This window comes from Pteropus medius, unplaced genomic scaffold (assembly GCF_902729225.1).
Source record: "Pteropus medius unplaced genomic scaffold, Ma_sr-lr_union100, whole genome shotgun sequence".
Taxonomy (NCBI): domain Eukaryota; kingdom Metazoa; phylum Chordata; class Mammalia; order Chiroptera; family Pteropodidae; genus Pteropus; species Pteropus medius.
Genome location: NW_024349801.1, coordinates 3,250,365 through 3,277,377, shown reverse-complemented (window position 1 = coordinate 3,277,377; position 27,013 = coordinate 3,250,365). Strand labels below are relative to the sequence as shown.

The following is a 27,013-nucleotide window of genomic DNA, read 5'->3' as shown; positions in this document are numbered from 1 at the left end:
AGACAAGAAGTTGAGTTCAACTCTGGGGGTCAGAGGAGGGGTTCGTTTTCCAGTGAGGGCCTCGTTAGCCAAAGGTGGGAACAATGCAGGCAAGAGAAGGCTGAGCAGGGCCCCTGGCTAATTGGAGGTTTCAGTCGCACGTCTTCTGCTGTGCTAAATCTCAGGCTTCTCCGCCTGGCTTGCAATTCCTGGCTCAACGCATATCGCGTCAACCGCCGGCACTCCAATTAGCCCGGACCCGGAGCAATCTCCCCTCCGCAGCACTGGCGGGTGCCAAGTGCCACACACGCTCCCGGGGAGTCGGGAACGCGGGCTCTTGCCTGCGGATTTATGGTCCAGGAAATGCATTTTAAATTGGTCCCAGGATACTTGGATCCAGGAATCAGACTGTATCCCTTGGGCGTGGGGTGGGAGTATCAGTGGAGAGAGACCTGGTAACACCCGAGTGGTGATCCCATTTTGCTCCCCCAAAGCGCGACCACTCCTGGAGTGAGGGACTACCTGTTGGCCAGGGCTCAGGGAAGGGACAGAATTGGGGTGTCTTTACTCCAAGATATGTGCGTATGGCCGGATATTCTTTTTAATTTATGGGGAAGAGACATGTTTTCTGAGGCGAGCGCCCCCCTCGCGCCCACATTTGAACACAAGCTGCCTGCAAGCAAAAAGGATGGATTATTTTTCATAGGGAAAACCACCTGTGGTCTGCCAAGAGCCTCTCCAGTCAAATCAGGGGCAGGCGTCGCGGATGGGAGCCAGGCGGGAAGGGCGAGGCGCGGGGTGCGGAAGTGGAAACATTCTGGGTGTCCCCCGACTGCCCCGGGCCTGCTCTGCCAGGCTTCGCCCCGAGGCTCCCGGGAGGGGCAGAGAGTGCCCTGGGTGCTGGGCGCCTTCCCATTACGCAGTTCCTGTCCCTTTAAATCCAAGTCCCGGGAAAGGGGCAGCTGAGGTGCCCTGGCTGGACCCCTATTTCCAGACTTGCCCCTGGCAAGGGCGGAAGCCTAGAGGGCAGGAGCGCGGAGTTGGGGATGAGGAGGGCTGGGCGTCCGGGGTCCCCGCCTGCACCCTGCACCCTCCGCCAAGCCCGGCAGCGCCCCTCTCTAGGACGCCCGCGCGCCGGAGGCGGGGGCCCGGGGCGGGGGCGCGCGGGCGGGGTGCGGGCGCGCGCCCCGCTGGCCGGAGCGCGCAGGCCGAGCCCGGAGCGCACGCCGCCGCCGCCGCCGCCGCCGCCGCCGCCGCCGCCGCCGCCGCCGCCGCCCGACCCGCCGCATTGCTGCTACCGCCGCCGCCCCGGCCCGGCCCGCGGCCCCCAATATGGTGCAGCCGCCCGCGCCGCCGCCCGTGCCGCCGCCCGCGGGCCCCGCCGCTGCTCTCGGGCGGCTGCAGCGCGGCAGCCGCAGGTGGGGGGCTGCGCCCCGGGCCTGAGCTTCGGTCCCCGAGCCGGCTGCGCGGCCAGCCCCGCGGGCTCGCCTCTGAGGGGCACTTGGCGCTGAGGTGGAGCCGTTTGCACCAGCGCTGCTGCTCCTGCCCCTCCTCCTCCCTCCCCTCCTCCTCCTCCCCTCCGGTCCTGTCTCCAGCGGGAGCGCGAGACGCTGGTCAGGCTCCGCGGCGCAGCTCGAAAATGAATAATCGCCCCCGATTGACTTAAATTCCACCGAAGCCGGCGCCGCGGCCGCCCGCCGCTCGGGATCTGCTCGCTGTGTTTTTGCTTTCTCCATTCTTCCTTAAAAAAATAGCAAAACAAAACCAGCCAGCCAACCAACCAAGAATCTGGTTTGTTGATCGCCTTATTTTTTTTTTTTCTTTTCACCGTTTGCGGGATTTGCAAACCTAGTTACATGCATGTCCAGTGGGGGTAGGTTTAATTTTGACGATGGAGGGTCCTACTGTGGAGGCTGGGAGGACGGCAAGGCGCACGGCCATGGCGTCTGCACCGGCCCCAAGGGCCAGGGCGAATACACCGGCTCGTGGAGCCACGGCTTCGAGGTGCTGGGCGTCTACACCTGGCCCAGCGGCAACACGTACCAGGGCACTTGGGCGCAGGGCAAGCGCCACGGCATCGGCCTGGAGAGCAAGGGGAAGTGGGTGTACAAGGGCGAGTGGACGCACGGATTTAAGGGGCGCTACGGGGTGCGGGAGTGCACGGGCAACGGGGCCAAGTACGAAGGGACCTGGAGCAACGGGCTGCAGGACGGCTACGGCACCGAGACCTACTCGGATGGAGGTAGGTGCGCTGGTGCGGGAGGGCCTGCGGGAGGGCCGGAGGCTGGGCGGAGGAGGGACCTTCTCTTGCCTCTTCTGTTTATCTCTGGGGAAGTTGAGCTTCTCCCGCCAGCGGAGCCGTGGGCACTTGGGCATTTCCTTGGGCTCCGTGGAGTCCCACCGGTCCTGGCTACAGGTTGCCCCGCTGCTTGGTGGGGTACAGCACCCCTGTGCCAGCCGAACGGTGTTGGGGGCTTTCCAGGAGCAGAGCCAGGCCCTAGAGCTGCGGAGCTGAGCAGTGTCTGTGCATCATCCAAGAGCAGGCCAGAGAGCTCCGGAAAGGCCAGACTGGGCCCATGGCCTCCTCTGGGACCCACCCAGGGCAGAGGGGGCCTGGAAGGGTGTCCCCTCCCCTGTTGACGGAGCTCCCTGGGTGTGGGCCTCCAGGAGTCAGGCCCCAGCTTTGCTTCTTGTTTTCTTGCGGTGCCAAAGGGCCTCCCTCAGTCCTGATCAACCCAAGCCAATGGAAAGGGAGCGATTGGAAGAGCTAGAGGCGGGGGGACGACAACCCAAACCAACACAACAAGGCAATAAACTTCTAGGTGGTTGGATGCGGGCTAGCACTGTCGGAGCAGGCTGCTGGAGGGAGGGAGGGAGGGAGGCCCATCTGTTTATCGAGAGCCCAGGAATCTCTCCGTTCAGTGGCTGAATCATTTTCCCCATTAGTTTAGAGAATGCTCTGTGCCTTCATTCTAAGATGCCACCACATTCAGGGCTGAGCTGGTGCCATAGCCAGGGAACTGACCGTCTTCTGCCCACTGCTGCTATAAGATGGTTTCTGTGCAGGTAGCCTTGGTGGCCTTGCAGCTGCCCCCCTGTCCCAAACACTACAGTGTCTACTCTTTGGTGCATTCTAGAGACATGGAACATTTACTGTTCCTGGAAGCCAGACCCCAAACAAGCCTGCTCTCCAGTTGCACCCCCACCCCCATCTGGAAGCTCATCCTCAGAAGTGGCTCCTTGCCTCCCTCTTGTCGGCTTCGTAATTTTTCAGGCATGGATGCCTGAGAAAGGAGTCGGGCACAGCAGTGACTTGTGTGCTTCTATTGGTCAAAGAAATAATGAGCTTATGTGTGGTCTTCCCTCTGCCTGCTTGCTGTCTCCGAGTCGCATGAAGCAAGTGCTAAACACCTGCTCCCTGGCCACATATAGGAGTGACGGAGGGCTGGAGAGTAATTATTATTTTGGCTTATGCAACTGAGAGGCAGGGTTCATTATTCCTCAAAGGGGAGGAGGCGTGGGGGGCAGTTAATTATATAATGCTCTTGCCTGTCATAGCCTTGCCCAGCCCAGGTCCCTGGTGGCCTCTTCTGTGCTGTTGTTGTTTTCACCGGTCAGGTTGGAGAGTTTCCTGACTCTGGGCCGTGGGGGCCCAGGCCAGCAGACAACCTGCCTGGGTTCCAGGCCGTGGGTGTGTGTGTGTGCGCGCACCCGTGTGCAGGGATGGTGAGGCCCGGGCAGCAGATGCGGGTGGCTGAGGTGGGCGGCTGAGCAGCCTGGCGCTCCCAGCTGTGCGCTTTGGGAGACCAGGGGCAGTTGTCTCCCTGGGGCTCTGGCCAGGCTGCTCTGCAGATTCATCTCTCCAGAGGTGCTCCCAGCTGTGCCTGAGCCAGGAGAGCAGCTTAGAGATCCTGTGCAGGGGGCCTCATGGCTTCGAGGTCCTGCACATGTGGAGGAGAGGAGCAGGAACTCCCCGGAATATTTGAGAGTGAGGTGTAGCACCCCAGTCTGCCCACCTTCCCTGGACATCTTCAGGGGCCCATGGAATTCTGTCCTTCGTTCAGCAAATATCTAATGAATGCCTACAGTGAGCAGGTGCTTTGGGCTCTGGGAAAACAGCAGTGAGCAAAGTAGACAAAAATCTTTGCCCTCATGGAGCTTCTGTTTTAGAGAAAGGTGGTAATTACACTGTAATTATTAGGGAAAGAGAGAATCTGACTCTGTGGCTGCTCATGAGTTTAGGATCTGATGTGTTGATGTGAGAAACGCTTCTCTCATTGGATTTATGTCCTTGGATCTCTCTCCCCTATCCAACCAGTTAAGCAGTGTTTTATTCTCTAAAGCCCTTCCCTTCTATATCTTCCTGCTTGAGTGTCACACGATGGAGGGTATCATGTCCATTTTACAGATGAGGGTAGTGAGGCCCAGGAGCCAGGCCCCCAACCTGGAAAATCAACTTGATCCTTCTGGCCTGGGATAATCATGCCTGGAAACCTGGGGCCACTTTGCTGGAACATGGTCCCCACTTCTCATTAGAAAGGAGGTGGCTGTGTTCCTTTGAGCAGTCCATAGGCCAACAGAACCAAAGTGGAGCGTCATAATCTGCCAGAACAGAACAGTAGGTCTCTGTGCCTTCTCCCCAATCAACTGGTGGGCGATGATGGGTCTCCCTTCGGAGAGAGCAGAGCCTTCATCTAGTTAACGGTCCCGACTCCAGTCTTGCTTTTCCTGTGCATGGGGCTGGGAATATTGGGCAGGGATCCGCAAAGCTCCCAAACTTCAGTCCAGCTCCCAGTGCTGACTTGGGGAAACGGCGATTTTCATGAATAATGCACAAACGGCAAATGTATTCTACATTTAGCTGGAATTGGTATGGAATCCATTTCAACTGGGGACATTTCTGCCAACTCCTTCTCCTCCAGGTCATCCTTCCCTGAGCGCAAGGCAGGTGTTGAGCACCGAAGTGAACTGAGTGGCTTCCACTGTCTGTTAGGCGACCCCACATAGATGGCGAGGCTGGGGACGTGGGGTGGCAGGGGCGCATGTTTTGGAATTGACAGCCATTGGGCTTGACTCCCAGCTGTGCCTTTGCTCTACTCTGTGACCCTGAGCAAGTAACTTAATTTCTCTGAGTTTCTGTTTCTTCGCCTGTACAAAGGGCTGCTAATGATGTCTGTAAAGTAGGTGGGGATTAATTGAGGTGGCGTACATGGCTATGACAGGAATGTAGTAAGCATTCACTATCATTTATCATTATTTTATTATTATAGTTCACAAGCAATGACTGTCACTTGTAATGATTATTTTTAGAACCAATAGCCGGACATGATAACGATGATATTGAAAAGGATAATAGATATCAATATTAAACACTGACTGTGTGCCAGGCATGGAGCAAGTGTTTGCATGAGTTACAGCACTTAATCCCCACATCTCTCCAAGACTGGTTTTCTTATTCCTCCCATTTCCCACACTGGGAGGCGGAGGTTCAGAGAAGCCAGATGCGCATTGGGAGGCAACTGGGATTCACACTCAGGACTGCAATTACGAGCCTATGCTTTTGTGTAGAACACCTCGCTCTAAACTGCCTCTGCAAAACTACCTCCTCGTTCCTCCTCTTTCCCCATGCCCATTCTTCTCTTCTGGGTACAGCAGCCCAGAGTTGTAGGCAAGTGCGCATTTGCAGACACACACACCCAGACTCCCCCTCCAGTTCCCAGAGTCTCATTGCCTCTTTTCCACTTGCTGGACCTCTGTGCTCAGCTGCACAGGTAAATATTTCTTCCTGGATACCATGTACACAGGACCTCTTGGACCAAAAGTTACCCCTGCCCCCCGCAAATAAACCCTCCCACAGCCTGAAAGATATGAGTCATCTCACACACCCGGCCTCTCCCCCTCATACACAGATTCCGTTCACCGGCCCAGATCCCTCGGCCCACACAAATCACACACGCCCACAGTCAAAAATTCAGATCCCCTAGCGCCTGCGTGTGCGCAGGCGCACAATACACCTGTCGCCCAGAGACATTTTCCACCACGTCCCCCAAAACACAGCCACGTGCACCCTCCCAGCTTTGTTTGCTAGCCAAGTACTCCAATCCCTACCCATTCCTGCTCCTGAGAAGCAGCCATCCCTGTAAAGGGATAGAGCCAGACACAGAGGAGGGCTCAGATTACAGATTGAGCAGGATGCTTTGTTTCCACTTTAAATACAGATTTATGCAGATAATGCCCTTTTTAAGGGGAAGAAAATCCTCATCCACACAAAGTAAACGACCGACCATTGGGCATATTTTCAGCGTTTGGCCATGAAAATGTGAAAGTAAACTCTTTTTTTTTTTTTAAATCCAAATGCCCATGTTCGGAAGAAGCAGACCCATCAACACAGATATTACGCCCATCGGAACTCATTTCAGAAACAAAAAAGAATCGAACACTCAGCTATGGGAGATGAAAGCATTTCCTCAGAGATTCTCTTTCAGCCACTTTGGGGAGGGGGAAGGCTCCAGAGGTGAAAGGAGAAGGAAAAAGCAAACAGCTAGTTCTTTGTTGCCAGTAATAGCTGAGAAAGAAGTGTTGCCGAAAACTCCCTCACCCGGCACAGCCCTGGAGCGATCTGACGGGCATAATATAAAATTAGGAAGCCTAACAGGGATGGTGAGGAAGCGAGATCAGCACCCTCTGAAAATAGCCACTCCGCCAGTAGTTAGTGAGTAGCCCTGACTGACGTTAACAGTTAACTCAGCTAACCCGAGGAAAGGGTGCTGTGAGCCCCTCTGGCTAGAGAGGGGAAGACCTCCGGAAAACAAAAGGAGATGGTGACTGCAGGGGGAGAGCCAGGAACCTCTTCTCTTTTTATTCATGTCTTTTTCTTCTTCAGTTTCCCCCAGACCTTCACTGCTCTAAAGATAACTAGCTATCAACTCTGAGCTGATAATTTTGTATATAAAGCTCATTATGTCCTTAAATAACAACAAGATATTTAGAGTTGTGAGCACTAGAAAAAGGGTGATGTTGGCTTGAATTTTCCATAATGGTTCATCCCCTCTTGGATCAGGCATTCTCCCGGATTTGTAGTTTACTGGTTTGTGGGAGGCCACGTGGTTAATGAAGGTGAGTCCTGCACAGGGTTGTGGCATTGCCACAAACCAGCTCTGTGGATTAGACCAAAAGGCCTGCTCTCTCGGGTCCACCTGTCTTCATTTAGGAGAATCATTTAAGACGAAAGAGAGGCGTCTTTTCAGCACCTTGGAGAGCGTTCCATACTTGCGGCCTGGGCTGCTGGCTTTGCACTCATTCTCTCTCCAGGCCACCTTCTCCAGCCAAACCACTCTCTTGGCCAGTTAATGCCTGGCCCTGACGCCTACTGCACACTCGGCCATCAGAAGTTTGCCTGCTCCCACTGTGTCGGTGTGTGGGTTCTATACTCCAAGAAACCCCACCACTGGGGGTGTTTGCCTATTTTTCACCCCAATCCTGTCAGTCTTTTCTTAAAAAGTTGAGTGCCTTCTAGGTGTTTCCTGCTAAATTGAGAAAGAATGTCTCCCAGCTAGTGGAGGCGGGTTTGGGGTGGGGTCCTTTAATAAGACTTGTAGAACTCACTCTGAAGTCTGAGGGTTATTTCTGCCTCACGTTGTGTGTGCTCGGTTCCCACGGAGCACGCAGGGTTATAAGTGCACGACCAAAAGCAAGCGAAGGAATGATCTTGTCTGTAGCAGCCAATAAAAGACTATTTCACCACCATTCTCTTTAAATTAGCATCAATGGATTAGTCACCTAGACCAACCCTGCCCAATCCAGTGGCCATTGGCCACATGTGGCTATTTGACCATAAATTTAAATGGGTTCAAATGAAATAAATTTAGTGCCTCATTCACATTAGTCACATTTCAAGTGCTCAGTGGCCACATTCAACTAGCAATGGTACCATATTGGACAATGCTGAGATAAAACATTTCCATTGTCATGGAAATGGGCGGTGCTGGTGTAGAGTGTAAGTAAGCTTCCCACAGGAAGGGATATGTAATCTCTGTCAGTCACTGCTGTGTGTCCAGGGACTAAAACAGTGCCAACATATAGTGGTCAATATATAGTAAATATATGTTGGAATGAGAGAACTGGGAAAATGCAATAGTATTTGGTTAACTTCATTCACCATCACTATTTTACATGTCCATCTCATTGGAACAACTTAGAACCATTTAGGGGAAAATTATAAACTCTCTTTAGCATCACTGTTAAAATTCCTCGATCAGTTTTGTTTTGTTGTTGGTTCTGTCATTGCTCGTAAGAGACTGCCTGCATTTTACCTGAGTAAGATGGATGGTGTTGAATACAGTAAATAACAGAGTGATAATGTTCTAGTGGTGCAAACCAATCATGACCAGGAGATATTTTTGGAGCACTATTGATGGAGCAACATTCATTATGAAGTGCTAGAAAAGATGAGCAGAAAATACCCTTCCATCCACCCACTTTCTAACTATCTCTTTACTGCTACCTTTTCCCTGGCTTGATTCATTCAGTCATTGAGAAGCATTTACTGAGTTCCTACTGTGTTCAAGGCGCAAAGACAGAGAAGCTCGGGTCCACCTTCAAGGAATCAACCTGGAAATATTTGCTGAGCAATGACTGCATCTCAGTCTGTTGGGACCGCTATAACAGACATCACAGTTCTGGTTGCTGGAAGTCCAAGATCTAGGTGCTGACAAATTTGATGTTTGGTGAGGGCCCTCTTCTGGGTTACAGACTGCCAACTTCTCATGTGTCTTCACATGGCAGAAAGGCAAAATAGCTTTCTGGGGCCCCTTTTATAAGTGCACTAATGCCATTCATGGGGGCTCCACCCTCATGACCTAATCACATCCTGAAGGCTCCGCCTCCTAACACTATCATATTCAGGGTTTGGATTTCAACATGCGAATTTTGGAGAAATAGATATTCAGTCTATAGCACTACGTATGCCATATATAGTTTGTAGTAATGTAAGCTGTTGGGGAAAAAATAATAATAAAATACAAGAAACAGGATGACATGACTTCTACCAAAAAGAATATGCAATCTGGATGCAAAACTAAAATATGCAAAATAATTAGAGGTTACTCATGCCAGACTTTGGGGATCCTGCATGGAAATACTACAGGTGAGAGTTCTGAGAAGGGAAGGAAGTGATGTGTGTGTCCTTGAGTGAGCAGCAGGTGTGTCCAGGGGACAGGACTCCTAGGTTGAGTCTGGAAGGGTGGACAGGATGGCCATCACCCCAAAATTGATGTTGCTGACTTTGAAGGAGGATTGTCCTCGCTCTGACTCAGTCTTCTCATTTCTGTGACAGACTCATAACAGTTGCCATTTCTTGCCTTCCCAGAAATGTCACAGGTATTATTAATTGGGATGGGGGGCCCCGGTGCTTTCAAAGGACCCCAGAAGGGTCAAGGGTCAGTCTCTGCTTCTGATGGAATGCAGGAGTTGGGCAGGGGGTTGGCTTGCCATTGTCCATCACTCTAGACCAGTGCTTTCCAAACTTGAGTGTGCATTAGGATCACTTGGAAGGCAAGTTAAAACAATTTCTGGGCCTAAGATGTTGCCCAGGAATTTACATTTCTTACAAGTTTTAGTTGATGCTGAAGCTGGTGGTCTGAGGCCCCAAACTTTAGAACCACGGCTCTAGGCTAGTGCCTGTCAGCCTTGCTGTACGGCAGAATCACCACGGATGGTCCCCTGGGAGACTGTTAGAAATGCAGAACCTCAGGCCCCAAAGCAAACCTCTAGGGTCAGAATCCTAGTGTTGGCAAGATGGCAAGATGCCCAGAAGGTTCAAGTGTGGGAAACACATTAGTTCTAATCTTGGCTATGCATGAGGTCATCTGGGTGCTTTGAAAAATGCTGATTCCTGGGCCCCTCCCAGAGATGCTGACTGAGGTGGTCTGAGTAAAGCCTGGCATTGGGGTTCTTTTAGAAACTGTCCAGGTGATTCTAATGTGCAGCTCAGGCTGAGGACCTCTTGTCCAGGGCAGCCTCGGCTCTACGTTGGAATCACTGGGATACATCTGAGGTCTATCCAACACCACTCTAGCCAGGACCTTGGAGGGTGGCACCCAGCCTACATACATGCTAAAGGCAGGCAGGGCCAAGAGTCACTGCTCTAGACTGAGGTTTTCAAACTCTAGGTCAAGCAGCCCATGAAATTAATGTTGTACTTCATTAAAACAACAACAACAACAACAACAACAACAACAACAAACAGACTAGAAAGTATCTAAGCACAATGCCTATATTGCAATAAGAAAAAGTGCTGTTATGTCTCTGCCTCTGCGACAATGTGGTTTTCTCTTCTTCATTTCTTGTAAGGAAGCCTGTCATTGGATTTAGGGCCCAACCCAAACCCAGCAAGATCTCATCTCAAGATCTTTAACTTCATTGCATCTGCAAAGACCCTTTTTCCAAATAAGGTCACACTGACAGGTACCAGGCGTCAGGATGTAGATATACCTTTTGAGAGGTCACTATTCTATCCACTGTGATGTCTTACAGTCTTCACTTTGAAAGTGCTGCAAAGCACATATGTGAAACCTAGAACTGAAAAACCAGGGAGCTGCCTTTGAGAGAAGGATTCTCGCTGCTTTTAAACATCTACTTTGTTCCGAGTACTGGGCTGTGCACTTTACCACAAATGTTCTTTCTTTCATTCCTTAAAACAGTGCTTTGAGATAAGCCATGTGCTCCCATTTAAGAGATGAGAAAAGTGAGGCTCATGGTATATGTGGCTTGATGAGGTCATACTTGGGCAGTGGGACTCGACTAGTCCCAGAGCTGTCTGCAGCACCTAGTGATGGAGCAATTATTTCAGCCACCCTTGCTTTGCAGATGAGGAAACTGAGTTCAAGAGAGGAGCCCAGGATCTAATAGTGAAGCGGAGGCATGGAAGGTGACACCACCTTCTGAACCTGGCCTTTGGCAGGCCTTTGCTCAGCAATTCATAAACTTGTGGGTTCTCCCAGGCTCCTCTGAGAGTGTGACAAAGCTGTGCCCGCCCCCCCCCCAGGACACACGCATGTCCCTGCACACAAGTGATCTTTCATGGACACTTCTGGGATTCACAAACTCCCTAAGACTTATAAGAACCCTTCCATTCTCCACAGGCGCCTAAACATGCTGAAATGGGCCATCACTGAGCACAATGAGTGGGGGATGGGAAGAGGACGGAGCCAGCAGACTCTCGCAGACCTGTGGGTCCAAAGCAAAGGCCAGGAGTGAGCACAGTGGGAGGTGCTGGAACGAGGACTCAGCAGCCTGTGGTTGCTGGTCTGAATTGGCAGACTTGGGCCCACTGAAAGCCTCCCCAGAAGAGATCCCAGGAGTCCACAGCACGATCATACACCTGGGGCCATCCGATGTAGATGGTCCTGAGGGCACACCTTGAGAAGCACCTGTTCTCCTCCCAGTCAAGCTATGCTTCAGGGGTGAGGATGGCTAAGGAATAAATGAGGCATTTTTAGGTGGAGGGTGGTGACAGTCTGACTGTAGGGAAGTCAGGAAGCTTTTCAATGGAGAAAGTTCCAGGAACTAAGGGAGGCAGGAGCGCCCTTCCAGGAGTACCAGGTGGCGGCCTACCTGGCAGGCAGGTATCGCACCCTCACCTTACGTGGGTTGTAGAAGCAAAGCCAGGAGTCATGAGCTGGCACTCCACTGCCCACCTTGGGACTATACTCAGCTAACTTTTGTGCATAACCTTTCTGTGGCCTCACCCCCGGCCATTCGGTTGCTCACTGGTGAGTTCAGAGGCCTGGGTACTTGTGGTTAGCTCGGGGTGGGGGGTCGGGGACGGAAAGCAATAGTTGAAATGTGCTTTGGCGAGGGTGGCGTGGGTGATGCGTGGGTTTGCTGGGTGTGGGGTGCCCCTTCTCTGGCCTTTGCAGTGCCTCTGGTCCCTCCATTATCGTGCTCCTGTACTAGAGTTAGTGGCTTCTGTGCTGTCTCTTCCCCTCGGACTGGAAGCTCTGAGAGGGCAGAGACCAAGTCTGTGGGGTTCCTCACTGTGGCCCTGGTGAAGCCACAGCGCCTGTGGCAGGGGGAACTTCAGAAGTCATGGCTGGATAATGAATAAATGAGAGATCAATGGAGGGCTGGAGGATACGAGGCGTCCGGTCATGTGGAGCGTGGAGAAAGAGCATGCAGGAAGGGAGAACAGCTTGTGCAAAGGCTCAGGAGCCAGAACAAGCCTGGCTCGTTCCAAGAACCAAAGGAAGAGGCATGTGGCTGCAGCACAGTGACCAGGGAGAGGGGAGGGGGTCTGAGCATAGAGATCTTCCAGGCCCGGGATTGACTTTGGATTTTATCTGGAGGCCAGGGAAGGGCACTGAACAATTTAAGCAGGGCAGCAGCACTACAGGGTGTTTTTGTTTTTGTAATTAAACTTTTTATTTTGAGATGATTGTGGATTCACATGCAGTTGTGAGAAATAATACAGAGATCCCCTGTACCCTCCACCCAGCTTCCCTCAACGGTAACATTTTGCAAAATTCTAGTACGATGTCATAGTCAGGATGTTGACATTGGTACAGTCAGATACAGAACATGCTGTCACCACAAGGATCCCCTTTGATAGTCATCCTCTGATACCCATGCCTGTTTCCCTCTCACCCCTATATATCTCCTCAACCCCTGACCACCACGGATATGATCTCCATTTCTATCATTTTATTATTTCGAGAATGTCTTATAAATGGAATCACATGCTATGTAATCTTTGAGATTTGGCCTTTTTCACTCACTGTAATTCTCTGGAGGTTCATCCAGGTGATCATTGTATCAATAGCTCATTCATTTTTACTGTTGCCTAGTATTCCATGATGTGGGTGGGATGAACCACCGTGTGTATAACCAGTCACCAGGCGAGGCTGCATCTGGGGTATTTCCCCTTTGGGGTTATTATGAATACGGTTGCTACAGATTTTCATGTAGGAGTTTTTATGTGAGCATAAACCTTCATTTCTCTGGGGTGAATGCCTAGGAGTGCGCTTGCTGGGTCCTGTATGGCTGTTTTTAGATAATCATCCTGGCTGCTGGGTGGAGAAGGAGATGGAAGCTGAGAGGCCCTGGGAGGGAGTGCAGGTGTCCAGGGGAGAGGGGATGATGGCCTGTATCTGGGTGGAGGCAGTGGGTTGGGGAGTACCAGAACCCTAAGAGCTTGGAGGTGGGCTGAGCAGGAGGGCAGAATCCAGGACAGACAGCTCCCATTTAAGACAGAGGCGGGGACCCTGGGGGAGGAGTGGGTGTGGGAGCCAAGAGTTGCATTTAGAATGTGTTCAGTGTGAGAAGCTGCATGAAGCCAGATGAGGAGGAGGGTGCAGTGGGGATAGGGAGTCTCGATCTAAATGCGGGCATCATCCTGCTCTGAGGTGGTATTGATGGGGGTGGGAGGCGGGGAGCATCACTGGAGGGTGGGCCCACACCTAAGACTCAGAATTGGGCAGGGGAGGGAGGAGAGGCATGGCTGACTCAAGCTTGATGTGAGGTGAAGGATGTAGTCAAGCCAAGGGGGTGGATGCATCTGGTGGGAGGTGAGGGGACAGTAGGAGCAGAGATGGGACAGGGACACAATGCTCGCTCGTCTTGGCCACATGGCCGTTTTCATCCACTAGGTCATCTTACTGCCCTACCACCCCATGAGGTCTATACAGTATTGTGCCCATTTACAGATGAGGAAACCAAGGAGTGGGAAGTTAGAGTGATGTTCCAGAAGCCACAGAATCACATGGCGTCGACCTGAGTTCAGATCCCAGTTCCTTGGTTACAAGCCTGTATGGAGCCATCCTGAAGGTCGAGTGTGAGACCAGGCGAAAGTTTTCGAGCATATGCCTGGCGCATGCAGGTGCTCCATAAATAAGCTATTATTACTGTCGTTGTTGTCATTTTATTGTAAACCTTTTTGAAAACACCACTAGCAAATTAGAGCCCACATTTTTTCCCACTTTGCCTTATTATATCCTAGAGGTTGTACCGTATCAAGCCTGCAGCCTGACAAAAATCAAATTCGGTATCGTGGTGACATTTTTTGGTAACATCTTTACTGAAATATAATTTACATACCATAAAATTCACCCTTTAAAGTGGACAATGCAATGGCTTTTAGTATGTTTATAAGGTTGTGCATCTTGTCACCACAACCTAATTTTAGAACATTTTTATCACCCCCAAAAGAAACCCCAGGTGCATTAAGCATTCGTTCCCCATTGCAGTCACCTCCCCCAACCCTTGACAGCCACTAATTTACTATCTGTCTCTATGAATTTGCCTACTCTGGATATTTCAGATACTTGGAATCATACAATATACAGCCTTTTGTGAACACTTCTTTCATTTAACATAATGTTCTCAAGGTTTATCCAAGTCACATGTATCAGAATGTCACTTCTTTTTAAGACTGAATAACATTACGTTGTGTGGATGGAACACCTTTTCCTTATCCATCCATCAGTTGATGGACATTTAGGTTGGTTCCATCTTTTGGCTGTTGTGAATAGTGCTGCTTTGAACATTCTTGTGTACGTTTTGTGTGGATAAGTGGTTTGCATTCTCTTGGGTAGATACCTATGAATGGAATTGCTGGGTCATGTTTCACCTTCTGAGGAACTGCCAGACTGTTTTCCAGGGCAGCTTCACCAGTTTACATTCCCATCAATAGCGGTCGAGTGTTCCAGTTAATCCACAACCTTGATAAGATCTGTTATTATGTGTCTTAGTTTTAATTTTTATTTTTCAATTCGAGTTGACATTCGATCTTATTTTATATTAGCTTCAGGGGTACAACATAGTGATTAGACATTTATATAATTTATGAAGCCATCCCCCCGATTAGTCTTCTTCCCACCTGGCACTATACATAGTTATTATCATACTATTGACTGTATTCCCTATGCTGTGCTTTACATCCCTATGACTATTTTGTAACTGCCAATTTGTACTCCTTAATCCCTTCATCTTTTTCACCCAGTTTGACCAATCTCCCTTCCATCTGGCAACCATAAGTTTATTCTCTGTATATACGTGTCTGATTCTGTGTTGATTATTCATCTGTTTTGTTCTTTAGATTCCACATATAAGTGAGATCATATGATATTTGTCTTTCTCTGTCTGACGTATTGCACTTAGCATGATACTCTCTAGGTCCATCCATGTTGTTATAAATGGTAAGATTTCATTCTTTTTATGGCTGAGTAATATTCCATTGTATATATGTCCCACTTCTTTAGCCAGTCGTCAATTGATGGGCACTTAGGTTGCTTCCATATCTTGGCTATTATAAATAGTGCTGCAGTGAACATAGAGACGCACATATCTTTTTGAATTAGTGTTTTGGATTTCTTTGAATAAATACCCAGAAGTGGAATTGCTGGGTCATAAGATAGTTCTATTTTTAATTTTTTTGAGGAACCTCCAAACTATTTTCCATAGTGGCTGTACCACTTTGCAATCCCATCAACAGTGCGCAAGGGTTCCCTTTTCTACACATCCTTGCCAGCATTTGTTGTTTGTTGATTTATTGATGATAGCCATTTTGACAGGTATGAGGTGATAGCTCATTGTGCTTTTAATTTGCATTTCTCTGATGATTAGTAGCATTGAGCATCTTTTCATATTCTATTGGCCATCTGTATGCCCTTTCTAGAGAAATTCAGGTCCTCTGCCCATTTTTTAATTGGATTGTGTGTGTGTGTGTGTGTGTGTGTGTGTGTGTGTGTGTGTTGAGTTGTATGAATTTTTTTATAAATTTTGGTTATTAAGCCCTTATCAAATGTATCATTGGTGAATATCTTCTCCTATTCAGTAGATTGTCTTTTCATTTTGTTACTGATTCCTTTGCTCTGCAAAACCTTTTTAGTTTGATGTAGTCCTATTTGTCTATTTTTTTTTTATTTCCCTTGCCTGAGGAGGTATATCAGAAAAAAATATTACTAAGAGCAATGTCGGGAAGTTTACTGCTTATGTTTTCTTCTAATTTTATGATTTTGAGTCTTACATTTAAATCTTTAATCCATTTTGAGTTTATTCTTGTATATAATGTAAGAAGGTAGTTCAGTTTTATTTTTTTGCATGTATCTGTTCAGTCTTCCTAACACCATTTATTGAAGAGACTATCTTTACCCCATTGTATATTCTTGCCTCTTTTTTCATAGGTTAAATGACCATACAGGCGTGGGTTTATTTCTGGGCTCTCTGTTCCATTCATCTATGTGTCTGTTTTTATGCCAGTATCATGCTCTTTTGATTACTATCGCCTTGTAGTATAGGTCGATATCAGACAGTGTGATACCTCCAAATTTGTTGTTCTTTCTCAATATTGCTGTAGCTATTTGGAGTCTTCTTTGTTTCCACATAAATTTTTAGGATTATTTGTTCTAGTTCTGTGAAAAATGCCATTGGTATTTTGATATGGATTGCATTGATTAGATTGCTTTGGGAAGAATCGGACATTTTAAGGATATTAATTCTTCCTATCCATGAGCATGGTATATGCTTCCATTTATTTGTATCTTTTTAAGTTTCTTTCTTCAATAACATAATTTTCCAAGCACAAGTCTTTTACCTCCTTGGTTAAATTTATTCCTAGGTATTTTTTGATGCGATTATAAATAGAGTTGTATTCTTAATTTCTCTTTCTGATAGTTCATCATTGGTGTATAAAAATGCTACTGCTTTTTAATATTAATTTTGTATCCTGCTACTTATTGAATTTATCGATTCTAATAGTTTTTCGGTGGAAGCTTTAGGGTTCTCTGTATATAGTATACTGTCAACCGCAAATAATGACAGTTTTACATCTTCCTTTCCAATTTGGTTGCCTTTTGTATCTTTTTCTTGTCTGATTGCTGTGGCTAGGACTTCCAATACTGTGTTGAATAAAAGTGGTGAAAGTTGACATTTTCATCCAGTTCTTGATCATAAGGAAAACGCTCTTAGCTTTTCCCCATTGACTATGATGTTCATGGTGCATTTGTCATATATGTTGAGTTATGTTCCCTCTATTCTCGCTTTGCTGAGAGGTTGTTTTTTTTTTTTTTAATTATAAATGAGTGCTGGATTTTTTCAAATGCTTTTTCTGCATCTATTGAAATGATCATATGATTTTCAACTTTCGATTTGTTTATGTGGTGTATCACATTAAATGAATTGTGGACCTTGAACCAACCTTGCATCCCAGGAATAAATCCAACTTGATCATGGTGTATGATCTTTTTAATGTACTGCTGAATTCAGTTTCCTAACATTTTGTTGAGGATTTTTGCATCTATGTTCATTAGGGATATCAACCTAACTTTTCTTCTTTTGTAATGTCTTTGTTTGGAAATTGGGTTAATAGTGGCCTCGTAAAATGAGCTTGGGAGTCTTCCCTTCTCTTGAATTTTTTGGAGTAGTTTGAGAAGAATAGGTTAATTCTTCTTTGAATGTTTGGTAGAATTCACCTGTGAAATCATTCAGTCCAGGACTTTTATTAGCTGGGAGTTTTTTGAGTACTGATTTGATTTCATTAGTATTAATTGGTTGGTTCAGATTTTCTGTTTCTTTTTTTTTTTTCAGTCTTGGAAGATTTGTGTCTTTTTGATTATGGCTATCCTGGTGGGTGTGAAGTGGTATCTCACTGTGGTTTCAATTTGCATTTCCCTAATAAATGATGATGTTGAGTGTCTTTTCTTGTGCTTATTGGCCATTTGTATGTCTTTGGAGAAATGTCTGTTCGAATCCTTGCATATTTTAATTGGTTATTTGTCTTTTTATCATTGAATTGGGGTTTTTTTTTTTTTAATGTATATTGTAGATCCTGCAGTGACTTAGACTCAGGTCCTGACCCCTGACCCCCCATCACAATGCCTGTGTGCATGCTGTCTCCCCCATTGAATGATGAGTTCCTTGAAGTAAACTGTGGGTACCTTTCTCTTGGCCCTAGATTACTTAGTATGGTGCCAAGCACACAGTAGGTGGTCGGGAAGTGTCAACTTGATGGCACCGGGACCACTGCCCACTGGCTGAGCAGTCAGGTGATCCTGTCCAGTTCTCACCACAGATGTTTTGATGGGCTGCATTTGAGATCTATTTTACCAGCAGGGAGAGAGCAACCATGGTGTCTGTGGGGAAGTTGGGGCCAATGTATATTGAGTACTGACTATGTGCCATGCGATGAGCTGGTTCCAGGGACAGCAGTGAACAAATAGCCTCAGGGCTGTTTGTGGGGAACATAGCTTCCCATTTAATTCTAATGGGATTGGAGAGCTGGGCCAGGCTACCAGGGAGACTGGGTGGGCATCTGGGGATGTCTGAGAAAGCCTCTGGAGGAGTGACTTTTCCATGGGGACCTGAGGCTGGGGGCCATGATAGGGGCTCCAGGAGAAGCATTTTTAAGCACCTAGAGGCAGAGGAAGCAAGGCCGCCTGGGAGCCATGGGAACCAGCATGGCTTTGGCTGTGCCAGAACACAAGGGACCGTGACTGGAAGTCAGATCCTCCAAGGCAGTGGAGGCTACGGGTCTGCACAGAACTGACCCGATTGTTAGGAGGTGACAAGATAGGAGGTAAATCCACAGAATGAAGGTTCCGGCCCACAGCCTGCTGGGAGTTCCCCTCAGCTCCAGCATCCCATGGATAGAGTGGGGACGCACGCTTCTTGTGGCTGTGTCTGTAGTGCAGGGCCCAATCGGGAAGAAATTAACTGTGGATCCTCAAGAGCATGTGGCAGAACTATAGCAGAGGTCTGGGTTTTCTCGGGCTGCAGGCGGCGGTGTTGACTATGCCCATGGGGTGTTCATAGACAACAGTGTCCTGTTAGCTAGAGGCTGGAGCAGGTGGAGGAAAGGGCAGGAATGTGCAAACCAGGGGAGGAAGTCAGTGGAGAGACAGAGGGAGGGAGGGAGTTAAGCAAGAGAGAAAAGAGAGAGACAGAGGGAGAGGGGGAGATGGAAGGGAGGGAGTGAGGGAGAGAGGGAGGAGAAAAGGGAGGAAGGGGAAGAGAGAGCTAAGGAGAAGAGAGCAGGAAGGAAGAGACAGTGAGATGGGGTGGGCTGTGAAGAGGGGGAAGCTGGGAGGGAGAGGGAGGAGAGAAGTGGAGAGAGAGGGAGAATGAATTGCTCCTTGCTGTCAGGGACTCAGATGATTTCTTACCCAAGCCTGTTTTTAAGCTGCCATTTCTTGCTTGTTCCCACGGTAGCAGAGTCCTGCACTGAGTGCCCGTGGCAACCTCTGCAGCAGGGCGTCCTATTGCACCGAGGAGGCGCATCGCCCTCGGGCCACGCCGTCCCCAGCGCGGAGCCCAGCTGTTCCGACGCCCTGGGGCGGGCACCCTGCGTCAGTTTCCAGTCCTGCGCCAGCCCATTGGGACTGCGAGGAACGCGAAACAGAAACTGGGTCCCTGGCGCGTGGGGGATTTCGGGGGAGTGTTCTACAGCTCTGCCTTCAAGGCAAGCTGGGGTGGGGGTTGTCTGGGGTGATTTGAGCTTGCGTGAGTCAGAGGCGATGGGCTAAGCGCTGGGCGCCTCTGAGCCTCAGGAAGCAGCAGCCCCCTGCCTCCAGGTGTTCCCTTCCACCCTCGGCAGCCAGAGGGGAGGAATCCTGTGGAGACACCCAGAGTTCCCTCAGGGGTGCCAAAGCCCTCCCGAGACCCCCAGGAGCGCGCCTGCCATGGAACAGCCAAGTTTACTTCTCCTGGCAGCCAGGGCGGACCCTCCCCACCAATGCAGAACGAGAGGGTGTTTGTTAGCCCGGTGTTGGGGGAGGGGCTGAGGGAGCAGGGTTCATTCTCAATAGGGTGCCATCGGGAAGGGGGGCAATTCTCTGATGGCGATCTACTCAGTCTCACCTGTGAGGTGGGGAGCAGCACTGGGATGAAGCTGAAATGGGGAAAGAAGCAGCTGTCCCTGTAGCCGAGAGAGGAGCATTTTGCTGCTGTGTGTGACGTGTTTCCTCTCTCTTTATTGTGGTCTCGGGTGACCCTGTCTGAGGTTGGTTTTTATGCCTAGCCTCACTGGGAGCCAGGACAGTGCCCAGGTGTCAGGGGTCCTTTCGAGGAGGAGGTGGGAACACCTCAGGCCATCACACCATCAAACCCGGCCCTGTCTTCTGCCCCTGGAGCCACTCTTCTGGTTTCCTTGGCATTTCCTGTTCCTCTTGTGTCCCCAAGAACTCTTGGTGATGGCTGAGGGAAGTTTCCGGGATACCCACCCATTCTCCTCTCTCCTCCTTGGCCTGAGTTTGAGGTGACAGGACAGGGAGAGGTGGTGAGAATGGGCACCACTGACTCTGGGCAATGGTCTCACACTGACAGTGGGGACCATGACCACCTGGGTGCTGGCACCCTTGGGGTTCAGCAGGGGCACAGACACAGCCCCTCCCTCAAGGACCTGTCATCCTGGGGCCCCCGGCCCTTCCTGCCTGTGTAACCTGGATTGTGATAGGTGCTTGGAAGGAGTGCTCTGTCCCTGAGCCAGTGTGACTGGGGTGGGGTCTGGCCAGGTTCCCTGAGGCTGGGACCTGAAGGATGCTATGTGGGATGGAGGGTAAGGAGACCCCAGAAAAGGTCAAGGTCTCTAACTCAAATAGCCCTCAGTGTTCCCCCTGCTCTGGGCAGCAGTGTCTTGGGGCATGAAGGCACGGTACTGAGTGTCCTTCCCCCAGGCCAGCACAAGCTTGGAGTGGCATCTTCGGGGCTGTGGAGGTAGGCATGGGGCTGTGTGTCCTTGGCCCCATCCACCCTTGGCTGGCCGCTCTGGCATCTGGCAGGGTGGGTGTGAGGTCCTTCCTGAGCTCTCCAGCCCTGCTCCAGCCAGGGCAGGCCTGAGCGTAATACCACCCCAGCACGTTGGCAGCCACTCTCATGTGACGTGCCGTTTCTATCGGTGACAAAAATCACAGGTTTGCCGAACACCACTGTGGTTTGGCGCCTATCTATGTCTCATGTAGGGGTTAGTGAAAATAAGGATTGATTTCTCTCCGCAGGATCCCCTGACTGTACCCATGGGCTCAGGTTGGGGGTCCCTGTACCATTCTTACCCTCGGGAGCAAATGTCACCTTCGAAATTGGATGTTCCGCCTCTATGTCCTGTGGCGAGTCCTGACCCCAGCCTTCTCTGCTGAATAGGCCCCTGGGGTCCTCTGGGCAGATTTTGGGGGTGTCCTGTAGAGGTTTGGGGCACAGCTTGGAAACACACTCTAGCTAAGGGGGGCCCCCTCGTCTGCTGAGCAAGCTTTCTGGGAAATCCTCATTCTGTGAGAGGGGCCCCGAGGGGCCTGGGCAAGGGGTACGGGTGCTGTTGTCACTAAACACAGGCTTTTGGCATTCACAGGAAGTGGAGGATGAACAGGGCAGCTGTGACTGTGCCAGGAGGAGACAGAAACCTCAGTAACCTCCCCCACCCCCACCCCAGGACAAAGGAAGGCTGGAGCTGCCTCACGCCAGGGTCACCCTTTGCTCCACTAATGCATGGCCTTATTTTTAATAGTTTTATTGAGATACAATTCACATAGCATACAATCTACCCATTTAAAGTGTACAATCCAATGATCTCTAGCGTATTCACAGAGTTGTGCATTAGAACATTTTTATCACCTCACAAAGAAACCCTGTACCTAGCTGTCATTTCCTTATCTCCCCTCCCCCAGCCCATGGCGACCACTAATCTGCTTTCTATCTCTGTGGATTTACCATTCATACAAACGGAATCATATAATATGTAGCCTTTTGTGACTGGCTTCTTTCACTCACCGTAATGTTTCTGAGGTTCGTCCACATGTGATATGTCAGTGCGTCATTCCTTTTTAAGACTGAACAATATTCCAGTGTATGGAGAGACCACATTTGGTTTATCCAGTCATCCAGTGATGGACGTTGGGTTGTTTCCATCTTTTGGCTTTTATGGTAATGCTGCTGAGAACACTTGAGTACACGTTTTTGTGTGGGATGTGTTTTCATTATCTCTTGGGTAGACACACCTGGAATGGATTTGCTGGGTCATATGGTTACGCTAGGTTTAATTGTTTGAGAAACTGCCAGACTGTTTCTTAAAGTGTCTGCACTATTTGACATTCCCATTCAGCTTCTTTCTAGAAAAGAGACTTCTGGAAGCTGAGAAGTCCTTACGGGTCCCGCCTAGGGGTTTATTCCCGGTTGTGGTGAAGTCCGTGCTTGGAGAAAATCCTAATGGGATGGAGACAGCATTGATTTATGGAGCATACGATCTGCTGGCATGGGAATCACTCCATGTCACCTATGCAGGGGGTTCCAACCACATTCCTGCCCCTTCGCCCTCCACCCCAAGCCCTGCTTTATAGTGGTGGTGGTCACAGAATGTCTCTCTGTTTCTCTAAATCTCAAATCTAAGCAGCTCGTGTTCTCTGTATATTTTCAGTCCCTGGCACACGGTGGGTAATTAGATACTGGTTAGAAGAATAAATAGGCATTTAGAGTAAGGGGTGTTATCCCCATGCTGCGAGAAGCTGAGGCTGGGAGCGGGGCGGAGCGAGGGGTCTTGAAGAAGCTCACAGCTGCGCAGTGACCAGTGATGGAGCTCTCTACATCAGAGGTCATTGTGATGTTACAGGACAAGCTGGCCCCAAGCATTCTCTCATTCTTCTCAGAGAGGACAGATTCTGGGGGACCTCCATGAGGCAATGACAGGCACCAGGGGAGACCTCTACGGGGCTGTAACAGGCACCTGAGAGCCTCCACGAAGATAAAAGTGCACATGGGGGATACGGCACTCGCTCTTGGGGAGCCGCTCCAGGTTCTTAGGTCCAATCACAGTCTCGTTACAGCGCTGCAGGTTAGGAACCATTATCATCACCATTTACAGGTGTGCAACTGAGGGTAAGTCAGTCACCCGGCCTCACAGTTAATGTGGGGCTGGGCTTGAACCCAAAGGGTCTAGCAGTGTCCTGCCCTTACTCCTCGCTTTCTCTGCCGGCCCCTTTGGAACAGGGGCCTCACACAGAGGCCTCGGCCCTCCCCCTGCTCTGTGGGGTTGTCTGGCCCAGCAATGCCTACACTGAGGCCTGCGGAGGTCTCACTGGGGGCCAGAGATAGCCTTGGGGAAGTTTGGAGCCACTCTGTATGTTTCCGAGTGGATGTGTATTTTTTCCTGTGATGATGGCTCATAAGTCGTATCATAAATCCTCCACCTGAATGCAGGTCTTGGGGCCAAAGGCTGGACCCCCAGCCACAGGGAGATGAGAGGGCTGGTGAGGGTAAGGCTTCCTGGGAGAGTATGAGGTAGAGGCCGCTGTGCGAAGAGAAGGTGGACGCTGGACCCACAGGCAGATTTTCAGCCACAGGATCATTGGTCTTCAAAAAACAATGTGAAAGAGAAAATGATTGTTGGTTCTAAAATAAGAATCACCTGGGAGGTTTTAAAACCCTCTGCTGCCTGGGCCTTACCCCGACCCGTTGAATCTGTGACTCTGGGCAGATCAGCGTCAGTGATTCTTTGCCAAAGTTCCCCAGGTGATTCTAATGGGAGTACCTGGATCCTTGAGTGGCATCGGGGTCACCTGGAGGGCATGTTACATTTCCGGTCGTGTGCCCACCCCTGGAGTTTCAGTGGGTCTGGGGTGAGCCAGAGAATCAACATTTCACAAGTTCCCAGGTGATTCTGATGCTACCTGCCAGGAGAACCACAGCATAGAGTAGCAACAGACACCACTATTTACTGGGGGCCGTCCAGGTGCCTCCCTCTGTGCCTGTTCACTTATCAGAGCACCGAGGCCTCCTGGTGTATTTATTTTTGTTATTTTTTTAATTGGGGTGACACTGATTACCTCCTGATGTGTTTAAACACACAGTGGTTGCCAAGTGCGGCACCATCCTAAAGTGCTTTGCAAATATGAATCATTTATTCCTCGCAAAGCCAGTGGGGTGGATATTGTCATTGTCCTCATTTCACAGAAGGGGAGACTGAGGCATGGTGAAGTTAGGTCAGTTGTGCAAGCTTTCACTGCTGTTGTCAGCCTGGCTCTAGCTCCTGGCTCTGTCCCTTCACTGTGCTCCTCTTATAGCTCAGATGGAAATAATTTTTATCCTCATTTTGCAGATGGGGAAATTGAGGCTCAGAGCTAAGTGAGAAAGTCTGTCTGGGTCACAAGGCCAGGATTTGAACCCAGATCTGCCTGACTTCTGACCACTCTGGTAAAGGGCCCTCTCCTGTGAGAGGGGCTCCCTCACTTCCTCTTCCCACTCCTGTCCCATGCTCCCTGTTGCCCCCACCTCAGATAACTGATGAGCCTCGGTGCCCACTGGGTGACCAGAGAGGGGAAGGTAGGTCCAGGGAAGGTGTCCCCTGTTGGCAGGATACAGAGTAGCATCCTCTCTGTGCTGTGGTTCTGTTTCCTGCCTCCCCTGTTCACTACCAAAGGGAGAATCGGGGAGGGGAAACGGGATGGAGGAATCTGGGGTTGGGGGGACAAGGGTGGTCCTTGCTTACTGAAGACATGGGGCTGAAACTTGGAAGCTGGCGGAAGGAGCACCCAGGTCTCCTCAGTCCACACATCTGAACCGTTCACTGTGGGGAGAAGACAGGGCGTGACATCAGGGGGGTTAGAAGAAGCAGCAGGCCTCCTCCAAGCGAAACCCAGCATCCTCCCCTTGCCTGGTTACCAGCTCCCAGTGCTGGGCGTGGAACCACCATCTCGGGGGGTCCTTCATTCCAAACGAGTTTTCCTGCCACGGGCCTCCCTGCCATCCTGTGTGAGCGAGCCTGTGTGCACGCGGACAGGGGCAGCACCGGGCTGGTGGAGGTGTGGTGAGATCGGAGCTGGAGTCTGCTTTCCAGGATGTTGACGTCACCCCTCCCTATTTGCAGGGAGCAGTAGAGAACAATTGTCTGGATATGGACTTGGGAATCAGACGCACTTGACCGGGGTCCTAGCTCAGCAGCTTCCTCAACATCACAACTTTGGGCAAGTGACTTAACTTCACTGTGCCTCTGTCTGCATCTGTAAAATGGGTAGAATGATGTAATAATGTCCCCCTCATGGGTTATTGTGAGAACTCTGTGAATGGCCTACAGAAGCCCTTAGCATGGCACAGATACACTAATCAGTCAGCAGTCCTGGGTGTGTCGTTCCTCCTGGCAGATGAGTGAGGCTCCCTGGTGAGGTCGGGGTGATGAGGTAAGTAGAATTAGTCACTCCAGGGAGTGTGGCTCAGAGAGAACAATACAGGGCTGCCACACTCCCAGAAGAGGGGACACTTGACTGCGGTCTACAGACAAGCCACTTCTTCTCAGACTTATCCTGGACTAGCACTGACTAGCCAACAGCACCGGGTAAGGGCCTCCCCTAAGATGGGGACGAGGAGGAGTCAGAGGCTGACTCCCAGAGGCCACTTTGAGCTCTGGAATAGCCAAGTGGAGAGGGTCCGATCTCCTCCACTTGGACAAGTCACCTCGTGGCCTTGGACAAGTCACCTTTCCTCTCGGAGCCCCCGTGTAAAGTGGCAGCACTGGCACCCCACATTCAGCAAATGTCAGCCGATGGTGCCCTCCAGACGAGGCAGCCGTGTCTGCTGACCGGGCCACCCAGGAGGTTTCCAGGTGCCTCCAAACCGAGAAGGCCACCAATGCATGGAGGTTTTAAAGATAAATATGTTTGATTTGAAACAGTATTCTTTATTCTGAAATTAGGCCCATTTTTTTCCCCTCTGATGTGAAAAAGATTCTCCCTTTATTCATAACCACCCAAATCTGGAAGTAACAAAGATGCCCTTCAGTACATGAATGGATGAACAAACCACCGTCCGTGTCCCCAGAAAGATGTGGAGGAACCTTTGATGCGTGTTGCTAACTCAAGGCGGTCAGTCTGAGAAGGCTACTTCCCGAATGATTGTGACTCCGACATCCTGGAAAAGGCAACAGTGTGGAGACAATGAAAAGATCAGTGGTTGCCAGAGGTTGGGGGGAAGGAGGGGTGCATAGGTGGAGCACGGAGGATTTTTAGGGCAGTGAAGCTATTCTGTATGATACCGTAATGGTGGATCCATGTCATCATATACTTGTCCAAATGCGTAGAATGTGTGACACCAGGAGTGACCCTGATGTAAACTGTGGCTTGTAGTTAATAACGTGTGTTGGCTCATCGGTGGTAACAAGTGCACTGCACTAATACAAGGAAACAGAAGCACGTGTGTATCGGGCGGTAAGGGGTCAACTATGGGGAATCTTGGTACTTTCCGCTCAATTTTTTGTAACCCTAAAACTCTAAAAAGTAGTCTATTCTTTTATAAAAGAAAAAGAGTTTTGTTTTGTTTTGTTTTTAAAGCCCTTCCTGTGATGAAAGATGTGGAGCGTGGCGAGGGGGTCAACCCCAAGATGCTAACCTGGAATTGGTGTGCCAGGTGCCACTTAGGTGCTGGTTGGCGCTGCCTTGTAAGCCTGGTCCCCCTCAGCCTTAGAGACCCCCCCCTACACACACACACAGGTAGTGGGTAGGGGAGGTGGGCACACCTGGGCAGCGCTGAGGATGACAGTATTTGCTGCTTCCTGCTGGGGTCTGCTTTGACCCTCAACTCCTGCCAACCCTAGGGTAGCTTCCTATGTAGTGTGCTGTTCTCAGCGAGGGAGTTGCTATCATCTGCCTGAGATAACTGTGGTCTCTCACGGTCACTTCCTGCCTTGAATCTGCATGTGTCTGAGGCCTTCCTTGGGAAGCTTCGCCCTTCTGCCTCCCCCTTGCCAGGAGACCACCGACCTGCCACTGCTGCCCCCTCTTTCTGGCTTCTTCTCCCCAGCCGTTGAAATACATGGACTGGGCATTCAATACCAGTGTCCTCTGAGGAGCAGGACTTTGCATGGGTGCCCCAGTTCAGATCCCCACCCCCGCAAGGCACAGATCCTCTCTGAACTTTGGTTTCCACAGCTGGAAAAATAAGGATAACATCACTATGGTGAGAATTTTCTTGTGAAGGTGTCTTTCCTCCCATCCCCCTTTAAAGTTCTTATTCTTTATCAAGAAAGCATGTGCCCCTAGTTTAAGATGTCAGCTAGTGCTAAAAACAAAAT

At 50.0% G+C, this 27,013-nt stretch overlaps 1 protein-coding gene across 1 annotated transcript in view; it reads left to right on the top strand.

Moving 5' to 3' along the window:
• Positions 1-1,176: 1,176 nt before the first annotated feature.
• The window catches only part of JPH3 (junctophilin 3), a 93,124-nt gene continuing 67,287 nt past the window's right edge, over positions 1,177-27,013 (top strand). Inside the window, exon 1 of the mRNA XM_039888715.1 lies at positions 1,177-2,221. Within this exon, the coding sequence (XP_039744649.1) occupies positions 1,840-2,221 (382 nt within the window). The 5' untranslated portion in view covers positions 1,177-1,839. The remainder of the gene's footprint in view (positions 2,222-27,013) is intronic.